We start from the raw sequence: 19,054 nt of genomic DNA on the forward strand, positions 1-19,054 counted from the left end.
TGCCCGCCCACAGCACACGGCCCCGCCCTCCGCCCCGCGCGTGGGGCGGTGCGTCAGCCGGGCGGGCCGCGCTGCCATGGCGGCGGCGGTGAGCGCGGCGGCGCTGGGCAAGGCGGCGGGGGTGGCCTACGGGCATGGGGAGAGCGGCGGCGGCCGCGGCGGCAGCTTCCTGGGGCCGCGGGTGCCGGCCGAGGTGGAGGCCATGGCCCGGGGCGTGCAGGACGTGGGCAAGGACACCTTCCGGCGGCTCCTCAAAGGTAGGGCCCGAGCGCGGCCTGTCTAGGCTCCCCGGGGCCGCGGCCGGACGGGAAGGATTCCCCAGCGCTTCTCCCCGCAGGAAGCTAAAGCTGAGGGTTCAACACAGTGAAAGGTTTCCCTGGCTGTATTCTGAAATGCTGTAAAATCTGTGAGAACCGAGTATGGACTTTTGCAGCTATGGACGGCTCCCAAACTGAGTGTTATTGAAATCGTTCCTCTCCCAGCCCTCAGTCCCAGGCTCGGGTTGCTGTCAGGTTGCATAGGGCATGTGGAATCAGAGACCACCTGGATATTTTTGTCACATGCAGCAGAAAATAAAAGAACCTTAAAGTGCAGGTGTCTGTCAAAGTCAGGACTGTACGATTGAAAATGCTGTTTAGTGTTTGCTTGTGATGCTTCTCCCTGTGGCAAGGCAGGACAGGTGAGATGTCCTCAAGGCACCTTTGACCACCAAAGTCAGGGTTACTTGGTTGAGTAAATTACTGTGTGCAGAATGCTCACAGAATAATCAGAGGAGTTGGTTAGCAGAGCGAACAGCTTTTTCATGGCCAGCTGAGAGACCAGCTGCTGCACAGCATGGCATAGCACTGCGACCCTCACGTGCACATTCTCTCATATATCTTCCTCTCGGGGTTTTTCTTCTTAATTTCAGCCAATAAGGACTCAAAGCATTTGGTAGCTGTTTTGTCTTTAAAAGTGTTGCTGCACAGTGTCAGAAATGGAGCAACATATCCAGGGTTTCCTTACAATAATTGGAAGTAATAAAGCTTTGTATAGGGAGAGGCATTTGGGACAAAAGTAAATACAGATGTTGAACCATATTTGCTGTCTAGTGCAGGGGCAACAGGGACTGAAAAGTTGTATCAGTGCCAGGAAGACTGACCATCTCCTAAACCCCATCTGGATCTAATTTCAGTGTAAATTATTGCCTGCCTTTAGGTGTGCAATAAATGCTTCCCACTGTAGAGGGAGCAAACAGTCCTTCAGACCCCTCTGAAGCCAGGGCAGGTGTCCTTGCCACACCCATGAACTTGTGCCCATGTCCCCAGAGTGGATGGGGATGGCCGCCAGGTTACACAGAGCTGGCAGAAATCGCCAGTTCCCTTCTGCTCTTGCTGGCCGGTGATTAGCAGCTTGCAGGACAGCAGGTTTTTTCCCTTGAAGGTGTACAAGGCTTTGAAGACATGATAGATTTCAACAGAGCATATCTCAGTTGCTCTGGCACTAGCACCAAGTAAGTTTTTCAAGGCTGTTGCTGTTCTCTATTGCTAAATAATAACTAACATAAAAAATGAGATGCTGCTGAGCCTGCTCAGTTCATGATGTAAAAAGTGCATACACTATTATCTCAGGGTTATCTAGCCAGTGTTATTGCTGGCTCTGCTAAACTGCAAATGTCAGTTTGAGGCCACAGGCCTCTCCTAATAGGGGCAAATGATCCAGGAGTGAGATTTTCTTGGGATGGTTTTGTGGTATTCTTTTTTTACTCCCTCAGAGTGATTGTTGGAAATGTTGGTACAGCTGATATTTCTGAGTTCCCTGAGGTATACTTGGTAAAAAATCTAGGGTAATGCAAGTAAGTTATAAAATAACACATGGATTTTTAACCAGTTATTAAGGTGTGTCAATAGAAAGAAGACCGATATTGTCATTAAAGGTTTCTAGTTAAAAACTATAAGCAGCCTGTTGTTCTTTGAAGAGACAGATCACAGTTGTACTTAAATAGGTAAATAGACAGCAACCTGCTTCCTGCTCTGCACATGGTCTGGTAGACAGGCCTTAGTGCTGATCTGTATTTGATCTTTCCCATAAATAGACTCTTCTCAAAGTCAGTTTTGTTGTGGTAGAACAGAGCCTTTTTCAGACAGCATGGAAAGCACCTTGCACATCCTGCTGCTCTGTGTGAAATCCGCCACACAGATCCTTCCAGACAAATTCACTCAGCCACAGGAATGATCCAAGACTTGCCACTGAATTTGGTGTGCATTTAAAAATGTGGAAAGCAAAGAGAATTATCCAGAATCAGAAGGCAGCAGTCAGTGGAACCCACCTAATACCAAAGAGAAGGCTGCCAGTTTGATTAAAATGCCTCTTTTTTTCCCCCAACCTTAGTATTAAGTTAATCACTTAGTGTTTGCTTTCAGTAACACTTGTTGGACATTTTTAACTTTTCATGTTTTATTCGCAGCACTAAATACGTCTCACTATAAATGACTAATCTAATGCCCCAATCCTGCGGTGAGATTGTGTCAGTAATTTTATCCACAGTGCATCTTCCTGTGGCTCCAGCAGTTCATCCAAACTGATCAGAGTGCAGGACAGAAGCTGACATGACAACATAAATCTATATAAGCCAGTGCATCTGTAGAAAAAGAAAGAATAACTGAATGACGAAGATTGAGATAAACCCACACCAGTTATTAGTGTATAACATTGCCACATGGATCAACAGTAATTTCCTTGAAAGTTTGTATTATCAGCAGTTGTGCAAAGTACAAGACTTGAAGGTTTAGTTTTGTCTCCTTGCTCCTTTAATCCTTAGTCTCTGATGACATGGCAAGATTAATTATGTGAAACACTGGAGAACAGTGTTGGATTGTTTACTCTCTCAGTCCTGTCTTATCCTGTGTATCAGAATTTTAATTAAGCTGTAAGCAGCCTTCTGATGTGAAGAAGTTTTTTGATAGAAGCTCAAGTTGGATTTGTACTCATGAGTAATTAAATTTTAATTTTTTTTTGCATTATCCTACTGGAACAAATTTCAACAGTTAAACATCTTCAGTTTTATAAAGCAAAATCTTAATCCATTGAAGTTCTCTTTGTAAAGTGTTGTGAGACTGACCTGTGATGGTGGATGATCAGATGTATTTACAGAGACCTGAAGTGACAGTTTCACATGAGGAAGAATGTCAGGACATTAAGTCAAGTAAAATCATAGACATGTTTATGTTAATGTTCACAGTTTCCAGGTCTTTGTCTTTTTAAAAGGATCTTGCTTTGCTTTCTTATTTACAGTTACTGTTAATGCATTGGAAGGAAAAGACTGCAAGGAATCTGTCAAGCTGATTGCAGAAAGCACTAATCTCTCAGAAGAGCAGCTTGCTTTCCTCATTTCTGGCATGTATACCCTTCTTCGAGAAGCATTGAGACTTCCCTTATCAACTTTCAAACAAGAAGTAAGTTCTGGGAATACTTGGAGTTCTGATAAGTTACAAGTTGCGTCAGACAGGACTCACCATCTAAACCCTGTTTGCCGGGGTTGGGAGCCGCACATGAAAATGTTGCTCCAAGTTAAAGTGGTTAGAAGAAACTGTTAAAAGTCTAGAGCTTATTATTTTGCTTGTTGGGTAGATTTACAGTGAGCTTTTTGGAAGTATACTTAAGCTTCAGGAAAGAGATTCCCGTATCTTTTTGTGCTTCAGCATCCTGTTTACTGTGGATGTTTGTATCAAAACTGCTGGCACTAGAGACTAAAACTCCTGTGGGGATACACCAGGCAAGTAACAACTCTTAATTCACTAGGTAAGAAATGACCTTTCAAGACTGCATCCTGCAAAATTTCACCTTTGTCTTTCTAGGTTTTTAAGGAAGACCTAAAGGAGCTCAGGTATGCCTGTTTATGCCTGATTTTTTTAATGTTTGTTTTTCCATAACTTTTATGTAAATGCTTCCCCAAATCAAATTTTTTACACAACAAAATTGGTACAAAAATTACCTGTAAATAACACATAATACATCTGTTGCAAAATGACATATGAAGTCAGAGGAAAAAAAAACAGGTGTTGTGTAAGGCTTGCTGAGCATGAGCGGTAAATTCACATGCTCTGAAGATTGGTCTAATTTGGTCTGTAATGTAGGTTATGCAAATGTGAGTGACCTCCTCTCTGCCATCCCCACATTGCCCTGCAATATTTTTTAACATGTTTGGTAAGACAGTGGTAACACTTCAGAAGCCAGGAAACTGCCCTACTTTTTTTCTTTGAAAGACCAATGATATAATGCTCATTAAATCCTGCCACCTTGTTCAGCTATGCTCTCCCCTGCCCGTTACCTGTAGTGTTTGTTACAGTCTTAGACAAAACTCGTATCAGTCTGTTCAGCATATCTGAATAGAAGTGCATATCCAAAAAGCTAGACATCAGATGCTAATAGTCTTGATAAGTTTTCCCTTATTTCAGTAGCGCTGACAGTAGCAATGACAGAATAACAGCAGCTGATATTTTCATCTATAGAGAAACCTCTGCACCAAGGCCCAGTTATTTTAAAATGCTAATTTCCCATAATTCTTAGCATTCTGATTACTACCTAGGAGAAATATATAGACATGTTTCGAATTCAGTCTTTTTTCATCCTTATTTGTCCGTTAACCTGCAAATTGGCTTTCTTCACAGACTCGGTTCTGCAGAGTCATAAGCATAATTGACTTTATGAGCAACTTCAGGCAAATTAAAACTGCAGATTTAGACATGTAATTGGTGAAAGGTGCAATCGGGGGCCATGATGAAAGGTCCCTTGCAAGTTGATACAATTTAGTCTGCAGCTCAGTGCCGGAGTTTGGCCTGCATTCTGTCTTGTGAGCTAAAATGCAAGTGGGTTCCTCTGCCGTGTCATGGGGTTCACACCCAGGTTAAAGTAGGTCAGTAACAAACTCAGGAATTGCTTTTGACCCAGTGGGAGTTGGGTTGGCTTTTTAGAGGTGCACACAGAATGTGATCAGTGTCGTTAAGGAATAACAAAGAGCACTAAAAGCTCAAGCCATAAATAACGCAGGATTGAGACATCCTCACACCTTCTTCCTTGCCCTTTGAGTTCCTTCCTCAGAATGTTTCTTTGCAAAATGATTGCCATCTGTAGCTCAGGCCTGAGCTGTGCCCTGTTATGTGTCTGATCTGCTTAGTGTGTGACTGGCCTCATGTCAGCTGCTTGCACCAGGAACAGAATTTTCACCAAAATCATAAACTGTACAGCAAAAATAATGCAAGCGCAAAGGTAGCATTAATGCTTCTGTTTTAATAACACTTGCTCTTACAGTCAAGCAAGTATTGTGATAGGTATCATAATAATTGTATTGCAACCCCTGCCTTCAGCTATTCCACTACATACAGAGGATATTTGGTCATCATCAGGATGCGTTAAGTGATACACATGCCTCCTCACTTCCCAGTTTGCCTCAGATAACAACCTTGCTAATATTAATCCAGTTTTATCCAAGCACCATTTAAAAATGTGGTTTAACCCCATTTCTTCCATTGGGAATTCAAGCTTTAATAACTGCTGTTTCATCTTCCCACTGTGCGAGTCAATGAGTTGTTTTTTCTCCCACCATTAGACACTGTAAGCCCTTTAGGACAAGTAACTTCCTTGTTTGCTTTGATTTTTCTTTGATGTAACACAAGCCACTGGTGAGTAAAGTAATGTCTCTGGGTCCTGATTCATGTTGTGTGCTGGGTTTAACTGCGGCAGCAAGACGTAGTTACTTCTCCCATTTGTCAACCTGCCTCTCAGTAGGAGGTCACCGTCCCTGTGGCAAAGGCAGCTGAATGGATCGTGTTTGCTCTGCAGTCTTAGTGATTCACAGCCTGATCTATTGAACTGAAAACAGCAGCTTGTTTGTGAGGCAACAACAGTGTCAGAGGAAGGGCAAAGTAATGGAGAGGCACAGGGTCGATGGAGAGTCAGTCTGTTTGACCAGTTCTCATGGTCCCCATCAAATTGAGGCTTGTTCTCCCCATGTTGGATTTGCTCCTTTTGTAAGTAATCTTATCTACAAGGGCCTCTGTTTTTACTTTCGAGGCAGCAATTCATTCTGTCTTTTCATTACACTTAAGTTGAAAGTGAAATGAAATCTGTAGGTTTGGGATTTTTGGAAGCATGCATTGCTGCGCTTGTCAGAGCCATGAGTAGATGCCTGGCTTTACCAAGAGAAGTTAAGCAAATATGGCATTGTTTTGAAACTCACTGTTGCCATATTAGGCAGGACAGGAAGACAAAATACAGGTTTTAGGGTTCTTGATACAAAAACAGGCTGTCCTTTTGAGAGCCTAGACTGAACCGATACTGAAGTGCTTACGTAAGAGTTGATGGCAATTTTGAGCAGTGAAGATAGAAAATGTTGACTCATTTTTTGTGTTCTATAATTTTTTTTTTTTTTTTGGTAGCTAAGGCCATATATTCATAGTTACAAAACACTTAACTATTTTGTGTTGCTTTTCTTTTTAAGGATACCAGAAGATTTCATCGTGGACTTTTCCAGTATAGTCTTTGGTAACAGGTTAGTGTCCTCATGTGTCACACATTGTGCAACCAGCAGGGTCGCACAGAGCTCTGCTGACAGAAATCTCAGGCCTACTGAAGGAACAGCAACATTATCTAAATTAATGAGAACATGATTTGTCTCTTCATTTTGATTCAGCATAACATCATGTCCACCATGCATGGCTATATGTGCAATAAGTAGCTTTCATGCCAATTTTCAGTTTTTCTGTGACCATCACCCATTGGGTTTTATAATGTTCTGTAGCCTCTGTAAGGTGCATCAATACCTACAGACAAAAAATGCATTGCAGAATCAAGCATTTTTATAATAATTATCATTGCAACTTAGAGCAAAATTGAAAGACTTGCTTTGTTGAGAGGCAACATATGCCTTCTGCATGCTGTGGTGTATGGAAGCTTTCTCAGATAGTATTTAATCAAATCTTAATGTACAGCTGAATTGGGAATTCATACTGAGTGACTTGATGACATGTATAAGAGATGAAGTGCTCTGCCAGCTGTAATTTGTTTTCTAAGCAGTATATCTCAGTAGCTCCAGAGGAAGGACTAAATCAAGAACCGATTGAACAGCCTCTCTTGTCCAATCTAGGGATTCCTTTTTTCTAGATGGTTCTCTGCTCAACCATATTTAACTTATTCTACATCTAGAAATTGCTTGAACTTTTAGCATACGCAAAACTTTCCCCCTTTTCCCACTCAGCATGTAGCATCACTAACGCAGCACTGCTCCAGATACTCTGCACGGAATCCTTGTAATCATAGTTGTGGTATTTCAGTTACCCTCACAGGGGCTGAAGGCTGCTGCCAAAGTTAAAAATATTTTTCATTTCCTTGGTTAAGATCTTGGCTTAAAGCTAAAGGTTCTTGGAGTAAAAATAAATTCAGCCTTCTCATCTTTTCTTTCCTCTTCTGTTTGAATTATAGGTGTTAAGAATGCAAAATTCATGGTTGCAAAGTGGAAATATTGTTTGCAGTGGAGAAAGAAGATAAATTTAGATGTCATTTGAAGCATGCATGATTGTCTGTTTTCTACTGTGAAATCACGATGCTGGAAAATTTAGCTTTTTCTGACTTTGAAAGCTGTGATTATCCAGTATAATCTTGCTCTGTGTTTTGAGACCAGAGAAGAGCACCTCAGATTTGATTTCTAGACAGATCTTCTTTTATAATCTTAAATGTAACACTGAATCATACATGTGCTCATTGAGTTGTAAATATAAATGATTGTGAGGTAAGAGAAGTTATTAGCATCTGATCAGAAATTCACTATGATCTACATAACTCAGAAAAATCCATTTTTAATACTTTTCCTGGCATCTTATCCTGTTTTTGCAATTTTGTTCACTAAACAGCAGCTCTGAAGTACTGGAAAATTGACATTTGTACTTCTGTGTCCCTACAGTTCCATAACACTGTAGAGACTAAGAGGAAAGAAAAACTTTCCACACTGACGCCATCAAATAACTGCATGAAATAAAAACATTTTTAAGGGAAAAGGCAACCCTCACTTTTCCCTCTCTGAATGTTTTTAATAAATGTGTTGCATTTTTTCAAAAATAGTGTAGCTTTAGTTTCTACCGGGAGGGTGCATTCTGTGTGCTGTTGACATTTCATACATATTATACCAATGTATTCATTCTCCCCGTTCACTGGCCTGCTAGGCATGTCTTGTTATGTACATAGGGAACCATCCAGAATTTGTCTTTAGTTTTGATATTAAGTCAGCTCCTGCTCCAAATTATCTAATCTGCTCTTCTGTTGCATCCTTTGGCAGATGATGTTCACGTCACCAGGTCTATCATCCTTTCCACATATAATTTGGATGGTTTGTAGCTGCTCCATGGTGCTTTACTTGTTCTAACTTCTGCACTATGTGGTGACAGTATAATGCATCTGTTGGCACAGTGTTTATGGAATGTAATTATAGTCTATAGGTTTTGGATCCATTGAGGCTTTTCTGCTCCATTTTGCTATTCCTTTTAGAAATCAGTGGCTTGATTAATGCCCTGTATAATCTCTGTATGTATGTTTGCCATTCTTCACAGGATTATTGCAGTTGCGATCTTGTCCAAGCTGGGAAGGTGCTGACAGAAGCTTAAACTAAGTTATAAAAGCTGTGACTCATTCTGAGGGAACAGTACCGAAGTGCAGTCCTGACCAGAACTAAAGCTTTGTGGTTTGGCCACAGAAGTGCCATAGTTTTAACAACATTCAGAAGCTTCAATGTTCAGGTGTTGCTCACCTTTCCCGCCACTGCAAACTAGGATATCTTCCTGTTTTCTCTACACTTTCTGCCCCCAAAATGCTGATGCTGCACTGGATGGACTATCTTCCATTGATGGGAGTTAGTGTGTCTTAAGGAACCAGTAGCAGTTTGGCTATTTTTAGGCACTCCCCAAATTAAGTGTTAATGAAGTTTCTTTTCCCTAAGTTTCCCGTACCAGAGACTCATGCACGGATTCCAGAAATTCTTAAATAATTTTTTTGCAAAGTACAGTGTAGAGCAGCTCAAGCCGGTGCCTCCTGAAGAGGGACCATCAGTGGAAGAAAACTTATAGACAATTATACCCCCACAATCCAAGACCTCACCCACTGTGCATCAGTCCGGGCCAACTGCAAAACTAGAGTCTGGAGTCTCCCCATTCTTCACTGGATCTCTCCATTTTTGTCCGGTGGACTGTCAGTTGAAGTGCTGACCTTCAGTTGCTATTTTGCACCTGCAGCCGTAGAAAAATAAATTATTGGCAATAACCAAAACATTATTCTGTTTTGTCATCTTTTAGATGCCCTTCTGTTCCTTTACTTGTCTTCAGGGACACAGCTCCCCTTATTTTCTAGCTTGAAGACTCTGTGGCCTTTTTTTTCTTAACAAAGCAGAAAGTTCAAAAGTTCACAGCTTGCAGAAATTATGCTAAGCAAGCTTATTTATGCTAAGCGAATCCTATATAAGCAGTTTCTAATCAAGTTCTATAAGAAGTAGTATACCAAATAATTCAATAAGCTAAGGAAGTCTATTCCCTACCATTAAGCAATTCTCTGGCAGCGTCTTGCCACTGAGGAAAAGGCCTGTTCTTGTTGTTTAATCCCACTAATGACCATTCTAGACTCCAGCTCCTCATATTTACACCCAGCTGTGGGGACCTACTTCTTATCCAGTAGCTGAAAGTGAGTAAGAACCAGCTGCTTTGCTTTTTCTGCTCATTCCTTTACCATACTACTAGGAATGTGTGTCACTTCTGAAACCACCACTCCCCCAAAAAGAAAAAGAAAAAAAAGATAAATTATTTTTTATTTTGCCTTTGTAAGAGTATTGGGGGATCTCAGCCTGTCAGCCCTGTGTACCTTATCAAATGATTAATCTTTCTGGGCAGTTTCTAAAGGCACCAGCTAACTTGCACACGAGAATCTGAGTAGGGATGTTAGTCTGTCATTCCTAGAGTCCTTGATTTGTTCAGAGAGGATTCCTTGCTGATGTAATGTCAGTAATTAGATTACATCTAGCGCCATGGATAAAGGATGTAAGGTCCCTTATCCTGCCCTTGGCGGGAGTACTGGAGTAGATAACTTCCAGAGACATGGGATGCTTAGCAAAAAAAATATAAGTAACACCAAGTCCAGACTAGCTCGCAAATGGACCAGCTGAGTGACCTCATTCTGAAAACATTTCTGCATATATATCTAAAAATGGGTGGTGGTTATGTGTTTGTATCAGATTTGGCTTGTTTATTTACCTAGAGCTTAAGATGCTGTTAAAATTTTAAAGATTGTCAACCATCTGAAGTTTAATTGCTGTCAACTGTATTTCCTCACAGAGATAAGCTGAGGGTTGATTGGCCTGATCCTTCCTGCAATATGAGTAATAAATAAGTCCTTGGCTTCTTACACATTAGACAAGACAAAATTTGTGAAGGTTGTGCTGGGGTTGGCAGTGAACATAATGTAAGGAACCTAAGAGTTTGTAAATTATGTTGGATTAGCAAGAACCGCTGTGTGGTTGTTTTTTTTTTAACTATGCTTCAAAGTACACCCTAATATTACTATATTTTAAAACATTACTGCTCCCTAATAATGGATACTTTCTGCTGAAGGAGCACAGTGACCTCCTTCCAACATTTTTGCTCAAGTTATCTGTCTCGTTCCTGCTTGCTTGTTTCTGTTGGATTTGCATGAAGGTAACGATATACTTGCAGATGCCTTTCTATGCCTCACAGTTGCATATAATTGAAATAATAGATATGCCAGCCACCACAATGACTCCTACTAAATTTTATAGTGACATCAGTTTACTAGAATTAGACAGAGTCACTTGGTCTCTGTTTTTTTTTTTTAACATGGACCATAGTTAAGCATAGGAAAAGTGGGTAATCTGAGCACAACTGACTTAAACACACAAAACCTCCACTCATTTAGACCTCTCTAAATGAGGACAGATGTAGAAGAGAAACAAGTTCTGGACAGGTTTGTTCTGAGAAATGATATTTTCTGTTTAGATTGTTGTTTCTGTTTATGAATTTGCATTTCAGTCTCCCATTTCTGATTGACTCTGTAGGCGTCCTGCTTCCGAAGGCACAGCTCTGGTACAAAGAAGTAGGCTGCCAAGTGTCCAGGACTTCAAGTGGAGAGTGGACGTAGCTATTTCCACAAGGTATAAAAGAGAATCCTGCAAGACCCTGGCAATTATTTTTTCCAAGGTTCAACTCACCTTAAAAATGTTAGTGGTGTTAAAATGTATCTTGCTATTAGGGATTGGCAAGTAGCACAATGGCAAGATGCAGAGGGGATTTTCTGAACAGTGTAGAAGTCAGTTTATATACAGGTTACTGCTGTTAACATGGACCTGCCAACAGGCTGCTGCCTTCATCTTCTAGTAATGAGACTTTTTAGGCTCCTTATTTGTTCTGATCTCTAAAACCTCTGTGCTAGAAACATTTTACTCAAAGTTTGAGTTTCTCTTTCAATATTTTAAAACTTAATGGAGCTGATACCACTCTACATTTCCTCAGAGATGATGAAATAAATTAGACGGATTGAGCCTCACACAGCCAGCCAGGCTCTTGGTTTCAGTGGATCAGGGGGGGGAAAGAATCTATCCAACTTCTCAAGTAGACTATCATTTGTATGTTGCGCATGTTAAATAAAAGGACTTTCCATCACCTGTACATCTGCTGTAGATTCTACAAAAAGAGGCTTCAGAACAGCACCTTTACGCTGCCATAGATATGCAGTTGGTCAGTGATCTAATCCCTAGTTTCTTTCACCAGGCAGGAGCAAAGGCCTTTGTGATCATCCCATCTGCGCCTGCAGTGAACAGCTTCTTGCCATCTGCCACAGCAGAGGCAGCGGTGGGGTGGATCTTTGGCTAGAGCCAGAGGGAAACAGAAACCTGTTGTCTGTGCTGTTCCTGGTCTTTCTCTAGGTCTAACCAAGATGGACCAGGCTGAAAGAAATGATTCAGTATTTGTCAATAGCATAAATTGTTAGCGTGAGTGACTTCATATTGCGTTCACAAATACCTGCATCCAAGGGAGAGTGCCATCTCTTTGCTGCCATAGTTGAGAGGCCCATGGATTATAGGGATAGTCCTCCTGAAACCAAGAAAAAAGGCTCCTAAATGAAAATTGTAATGGCTACAAGTTCATGTGACTCTCAGGTGAGCAGTGCTGTAAGCACCACACAGGTATCACTATGCAGAAAAAATCTGTACCTATAAGAGAGCAAAATGTACAGATAAACATCTTCAGGCACAATGCTTGTAAGCTGCAGGTAAATCTATGTTTTGTTTTTCAAACAACATAGGAGCAATACATTATCCTTTTCTGGTTTCCTTCCTCTTATTTTCCTTTCCATTCAACCCTCCCTGGGATTTCTTGTTAATCATCCAGCAACAGCCTCTGCGAAGAGCTACAGCTTCTGGCTGTAACGCCTGTCAGTAACTGAGCTGGCTGTGGCAATATCAGTTCATGGAAGCTGCACAAAAATTACTCGTTTCCCCTCTTTGGGTCATCAAATAACAACCCACAAATTTAGAATAAAGCCTGGAAGAGCTTGATTCCCTAAATGAGATGGCAGTTGAAAGTATGAAGGGATGGAAAGGATTAATGCAACATGATTAACTGCATAAGAAAACTGTGCATTATTACTAGCAGTACTTGGTCAGCTCTTATTCCTACCATAGTTCCACTAAACTAGTTATTACATAAAATGAAAATGCTCTTAAACTTCCAGTTACTAAACTATTAAAAACTTTTTTAGTCTCAAGACTGAGGTAAATTGGACAGGACTCCTATGTGCACCATTTTCCAGCCAGCCAGGTACAGGACTGTATGATTGAAATTACCATGTTCTATGTAAAGGCTGTGCGAACATCTTAAGTTGTTAATGTACAATGCTGTACTCATGACACTGCTGATATCTATTGTTGTAATACTAATAATGTAAATAATTTCAGTTCACTGGCCCGTGCACTTCAACCGTCCATTCTAATGATGATGAAGCTTTCAGATGGGACAGCTCATCGCTTTGAAGTAAGTCTGATTGCCATAATACATAAAAAATAAACCACTTGAAATTCTTTTTAGAAAGTTGAATTACTATTTAAAATATTAAAGCTTTTGTGGAAAATGCATTATTGTTGGTTGGTTTGCTTTGAAATCCTTCATTTTCAGTGTTGCCGCATGCAATATATGCCAACCAAAATAATTTCATACCTTGTTCCTACACACACTTTGCTGAAACCTCATTTGTTAGAAGAATATCAATTACTGAAAAGCACTGTTGCATGATATCTGGTTTGATTTAAAATTATGGTTTTGTTATCAACTGTAACCTTCAGACCTGATGGTGGCTCTTGAGGGCAGAAAAATGACTGGAGTAGTTTATATAATGTATGATACACTTTCAAACTTCCTGTACTTGGTAGAGAATGGTAACGTTTGCTTCTGTGGCATGGGTAGTTTCGTTGTTTTTCTTCATACAGTTCTTGGTGCTGGAAAGAAAGTTAAAAAAAAAACTAAAAACCTCTTTGCTTTTTACCTCAGAATTAGCGAATGGCAGTATTTATGACACTGTACGTAAAGGCTTGCCAGAAGATGGCATAAACTCTTCCATATTTTTAACCTTTGAAAAGGAGTCCTATTTGTTCTATAAATAACATGGTGGTACATACAGGAATTCAGTGCACAGCAGGCATTGCATTTGAACTCTGTAAAGACTTTGGCTTCAGAGAAAATACACTGTGTAGCTGTTATTTCCCTTTTTTCCCCGCTCGCTACTCTTCACCCAGATGATTTATTTGAATTATTAACGTCAAATATTTTATCTTAAGCCTAAAAAAAAAAGTATTTAAAGAAAGACGGGACTGACACTGTGGAATGTTCCCCATTCATAGGTATGCCCTAGTCAGAGTTCCTAAGATGTTTCATATTTTCTAACCTCAATATTCTGTTTCAGGTGCCAGTTGCGAAGTTTCAAGAACTGAGGTACAATGTTGCCCTTATACTGAAGGAAATGAATGATTTGGAGAAAAGGAGCATACTGAAGATCCAGGACTGAGCGCTTCTCAATTGGGAGGTTTTAGAACAGAGCTGAGACCCTCAGCGTGTGCTGTGAATGGCAAAGCAGAGGACCATCACTACTTTGCCTGACTGAACTGCAGTGTAACATTTATGATCTCTGCTGTAAATAGTTTTTCAATTCAAGTTTTAAAAGCACAAGCTCTTTTCAAAAGACTTGAGAAAAACAAGAAATACATCCATGAAAAAGTATAACGCTGTTTGTGAGCATTTTTGCGTGATTCATCAAAACATTTTTTAAATAACTGTCTTAATACATAGAAGAGTCATTTATTTCTGATTATGATTCATCACTCTAATTATTTTTGAAAGCCTGCTACCGGAAGCCACATCAATGTGTATCATAAGAAAGCTCTGCAATATCTCAAATAAAAAACTAACATAAAAAACCCACTCCTGTGCTCAAGTATGACAAATATGCTCTTGAGTTTTGCATAAGTAACATTGTTTGGCTTCTCACTAAGTAACTGAGGTATAGCTACAGGTATTTAAAGGCTAATTTTGAAGAAAATTGGAAGTCAGTGGATCAAGAAGGAAGTGTCGACTGAGCTTCCAGAACTAGTTCCCTGGAGTTGCAGAAGTGGAAAGGTGCAATCTAAGTCTTTATCTGGTTGATTGGAATGGGCTAAATAGCAGTGATCTCATAGATTTCTAACTGGACGTGCCTGCCTCTTGTTTCACGTGTTTCCTACGTGTTTGATGTGAATGGCGTCATCTGACTTAATACCGAGCAGATATCTCTGGCACTGCCATAACAGCGAACAGCAGGACTTTGCAATCTTGTAGACCACTACAGCTGTATATTGTTAATAGTGCGAGTCAGACCGCAGCATGAAGAGGCTGTGTACAGCGTCTGGGTTCAAAGTCACAGCTATGAGGATATTCAAGCCCCCAGGTCAAGAAAATAATTAAGCATAAGCTGAAGTTCCCTAAATTGGCCAGGCAGTTGGATTTAGATGATCCTTGTAGGTCCCTTGCAACTGAAATATTCTCTGTTACTCCTTTGCCCCATGTATAAACCTTGGAAGAACTCCCTTAACTTGAAACATATGGTTTAAGTCTCATTTAACACCATGGGACCACAAGTATGTCCCTAAGGTTTTTGCCAAGAAGGGATGCATTCCTCAATCATTGCGTGAATTTTCCCCCAGCAGCAAAGGTATGGAGGCTGTTGGCAACGGTCCAAAGATGGCACAGGCCACGGGCCCTAGTAGTATTGGATTTATGTGGCTGTCAAACACAGTTTAGAAAGCAACTGCCACTATCATTTTTAAGCATTGGCGTATTCTAGCTGCTGTCAGGGTTTCTATCTCAGTAGTACCACCCATACTTCTCTCATTTTTTTTTAAGACTGTAGAACTTGCCTTTATCTTCCTCACTCCCTGCAGAAAAATACTGAAATAAAATCATGGATTCAGGGGGCCTTTTACACTCCCACAGATGTTTGTGTAGGAAAATTCACGTCCTGTTCTCTAACCATCAGTCGTGGCACCTTCCTGGCGTAATGGTCAGGTCTCCCTCTTTTTCTATTTTTTTTTTAATTGGCTCAACTCCATGGGCCGTCCGCCCAAATCTGTTCTTGCCTATGGACTACCACAGTGTGTGCAGAGCACTTGGAAGTACAAAGCCATCTGTGACTGTAGTTGTTACATGACTTCTCACATCCCTGCTTCTAGTAGAGAAGCTTTGTCGGCATGACTAGTAGGTCGGAAATTCACACTTGGGTTAGTTGTGTTTGAAAGAGGAAAGAAACAGGTTTGCTGGTTATTTTTGTGGTCTTAAAATGTGATGCAGATTATAGTTCCAGAAGGCTGAAGAATGTAGTCATGCTTTCATATTGCCTGTTATGCCAGCCATTAACTGCTGGAAGGAGATCAGTATTGTGCTCATTGTCATTAAAAGGAAAAAAATTAAAGCTCCCTTTGTAGAAAAATCACACAAGGGAGATGTGTTTTTTGCAGAGTGAGTCACCTCCTGGCTTTAACTACTTCTGTTTAAGTGAAGGATAAATCCATCCTTGATCTCATGAACAATGCAGGTAGGTAGGGGGTTGCTTTTTATTTTTCCTTTCTAATCAGATACACCTCATGACCTACTGTTGCTGCAAATCCATGAATATGTATGAATGTATGAAAACTCCACACTTTTAGGATGTTGTATAAAAATACCCACTTCGGCATATCTAGATTGAGCATGTACATCAAATTTACACAGCTGGTTTTGCTAAAACAGTCTTTGCAGAGCCAAGCTGGATGTCAGAATCAAATATTTTGTATTTGTTTGACTTGTAATGAACAGTAAATTAGTAGCTGGGCTTTAAAATATTTTGCTGTTAGCGAATGTACAGCTCGTTCTGTACCTGTCACACCCCACAAAGTACTAACATTTACCAAATGCCACACACACCAGGAACTAGCAGAGGCAGAGCCAGCTGGTTTCTCCCCTGAGAAGTCACAGAGCTGTTGCCCATAGGCCATCCATAATAAGGTCTTGAGTGTTTTCTGGCTTCGGACCAAGGTCTGTTTTCTGAACCCTCATAAGCATGCAGCTTCCACCACAGGAGCAGCTCACAAGCACAGCTGGCCCTTTTCTCTTGAAATGTTTCAGCCACATCCCTGCTGGTGTAAGAGAATTCCCAGAAGGACATTTCACGGTGCTGTTTTGAGACTCATTTCAGTCCTGAGTGGTCAGACTGTCAGCTACCCCTGCGGATGCTTTCACACACTGTAAAGAGAAACTGTGCAAGTTCCTTTCAGAGCACAAACACTGATGACTTTTTCTATTATCATCTATTTCCTTCCCCTATCTTGAATTCATGTGCTGCTAGAAACCCTCCCTTTATACCATGACTTACCTCTTTAAGTGTCTGCTATGTAACTATGTAAATACTGGTGGCGTATCCCTGATAGAGAGATTGTCCTTGCTTTGCTACTGGTAACCAGCGGTTATGTCACTTTCCCTCGCTTGAATAGGCTTTGACTCATAGTGGTTTTCAGGACAATGGTTATAACACACTGAGGGGTTGTCGAGACTATAGTTTTGCAATAGAGACAACTGTCGACCTCAAGGCTACAAGAAAGCATTTTTCTTTTCTTTTTTGTTTGTTAAGGTTTTGTTGTTTTATAGTGTGCGTTTTTCTTGCCTGGAAGTTTGGAAAACAAGAAGTCTATGTCAGCGAGCTTGAGTCCAGTGGGAAAACCCCGTACTTTGAGCACAAATGCTAATTTTTCTAGCTGCTCTGAAGCATTGATTAACTGAAATTGTAAGTGTTCCAGCTGTCCTGTCTTTCTCTGAATTATTTGATGGCAAGCTGTACTTTGGATTATTATCTGACTTAAGCGATGGGAAAAAGAACTACGGAAACCAGCAGTTATTCAATTAGCTGCCTTCTTCTAATTAAAGGGCTTGTCTGGGAACAACAGTTAGGTGTTGAACTTCTTTCTTCTTTTTTTTTTTTTTTTGTTTTGTTTTGTTTGGTTTTGGTTTTGTTTTAAAGATTCAAGAACCCTAGAGAAAGAAGCCAAATTTTGGCAGGTAAAAAGTGTCTTAGTATCATGAGGATCAAAGACAACTGAAGGGTCTGATGGCCGGCTTCTGTTTACAGGTATATATCTGACTTTGTCTGTAAGCTTAAGGATTGCCTACACATGGACACATAAACATCACAAAACTAGCCCTCATTTTTAATTTAAAGTGTATATTATTAAGAGTTAAGGTCCTTTAATTTGTTTTTCACTTTAATTCCAAGTTCATCTGAACTTTCTGAAGCATCCTCTTTAAACAAGTCTTACAAAAGTCACATTATATCCTTTCTTCTGTATTTTGTCCCGTCCATTCAAAGCCCATAGGCAGTGCTTGTCCTTTAATACCTGCTTAGCTTACACAGTCTAAGCCTGGGAGCCCAGATACTTCTGTAAGTAAGAAATGGGAAATTAATTCCTTCATCCTCTCTCTTAAGCTTTGTGAGGAGGCCAATAGGATCAGTAATAGGGCATCCTCAGAAATTTCAAATTCTGCAGCAGACAGTGTGAGAAAGTGCCCTATATTTTTAGAGTATTTGCAAATGTGTGTACATATACATCTCATGGACATTCCTAGATCTGTGCAAAACTGCAAACAAAAAAACCTCAGACAACTTCTTTTAAAACAACTGCTTCTATTCTATGGTAGCACAGGTCATTTTGTCCCTAGGCTACATTTAGCATGAATGCTTACAAAACTAGTGTGATACTTTCATATAATGAAAATTGATGGGAATGTGCAGATTGAAGTGGTCAACACAACTGGTCTTAAATAAAACAAACATACATCACAAGCTGTGGTTTTTATTAATCTAGAACCTGGCATAGGCAGGTGTATCTATGCAATATGCTGCACCACATGGCCAAACTCACCATTTTCCTGCTATGTTCTGCTTACTTGTCCTGCAAGCATTATTACCTGACATTAAAATAGCTTCACTACTACGTAGATTCGATTAAAGAGTGATTAACCGTATAACTACAGCCTCTAAAATTCCAGCTATAGCAGGGAATGCAATTCTTGTTTTTCAAAATCGCTTTGAACTGCGACTTCCTTTATATTACCGTAGGTACCAAAACACCAAACCCAGGACTGAACTGCGTTTCTCACCGTGGTGTCACTGGAGACCAGCGGGTCAAACGGAACTTTACGCGCAGCGTAACCGGCCGGGGAGCGGCTCCCGGTGGGTTCCTCCGTGCGGTGCGCGGCTGTGCCAGACCCCGCAGCGCTCGGGGAGAAACACGGCAGGGGCTGGCGGGGCGAGCGCCGGTTGGTGTGGGTTGCGTGTGAGAGCGGCCGAAGCGGGCAGCAGCAGCCAGCGGTGCCGAGGCGGCGCAGCTGCCGCGCCCGACGGACTCTCACACCGGCCCGGCCGCCCTTTCCCGGCCGGGCCCCGACACCCGTGCAGGAGCATCACCGGCTTGCCC

The 19,054-nt window shown here is 41.0% G+C and overlaps 1 protein-coding gene and 1 long non-coding RNA gene across 2 annotated transcripts; one reads left to right on the forward strand and one right to left on the reverse strand.

The window, feature by feature from the left end:
* Positions 1-35: 35 nt before the first annotated feature.
* COMMD5 (COMM domain containing 5) lies at positions 36-14,498 on the forward strand. Its single transcript, XM_082062107.1, has 7 exons — positions 36-257; positions 3,274-3,434; positions 3,837-3,865; positions 6,479-6,529; positions 11,084-11,179; positions 12,983-13,058; positions 13,984-14,498. The coding sequence occupies exons 1-7, from the start codon at positions 77-79 to the stop codon at positions 14,083-14,085; spliced, it is 696 nt and encodes a 231-aa protein (XP_081918233.1). The 5' UTR covers positions 36-76; the 3' UTR covers positions 14,086-14,498.
* LOC309444356 lies at positions 2,489-18,875 on the reverse strand. Its single transcript, XR_014185005.1, has 4 exons — positions 18,738-18,875; positions 12,048-12,119; positions 9,124-9,251; positions 2,489-2,620 (listed from the first exon to the last, which is right to left on the reverse strand). It is a non-coding gene; the product is annotated as an uncharacterized lncRNA (long non-coding RNA).
* Positions 18,876-19,054: the final 179 nt, after the last annotated feature.

Source organism: Streptopelia decaocto, assembly GCF_964273445.1.
Source record: "Streptopelia decaocto genome assembly, chromosome: 10".
NCBI lineage: Eukaryota > Metazoa > Chordata > Aves > Columbiformes > Columbidae > Streptopelia > Streptopelia decaocto.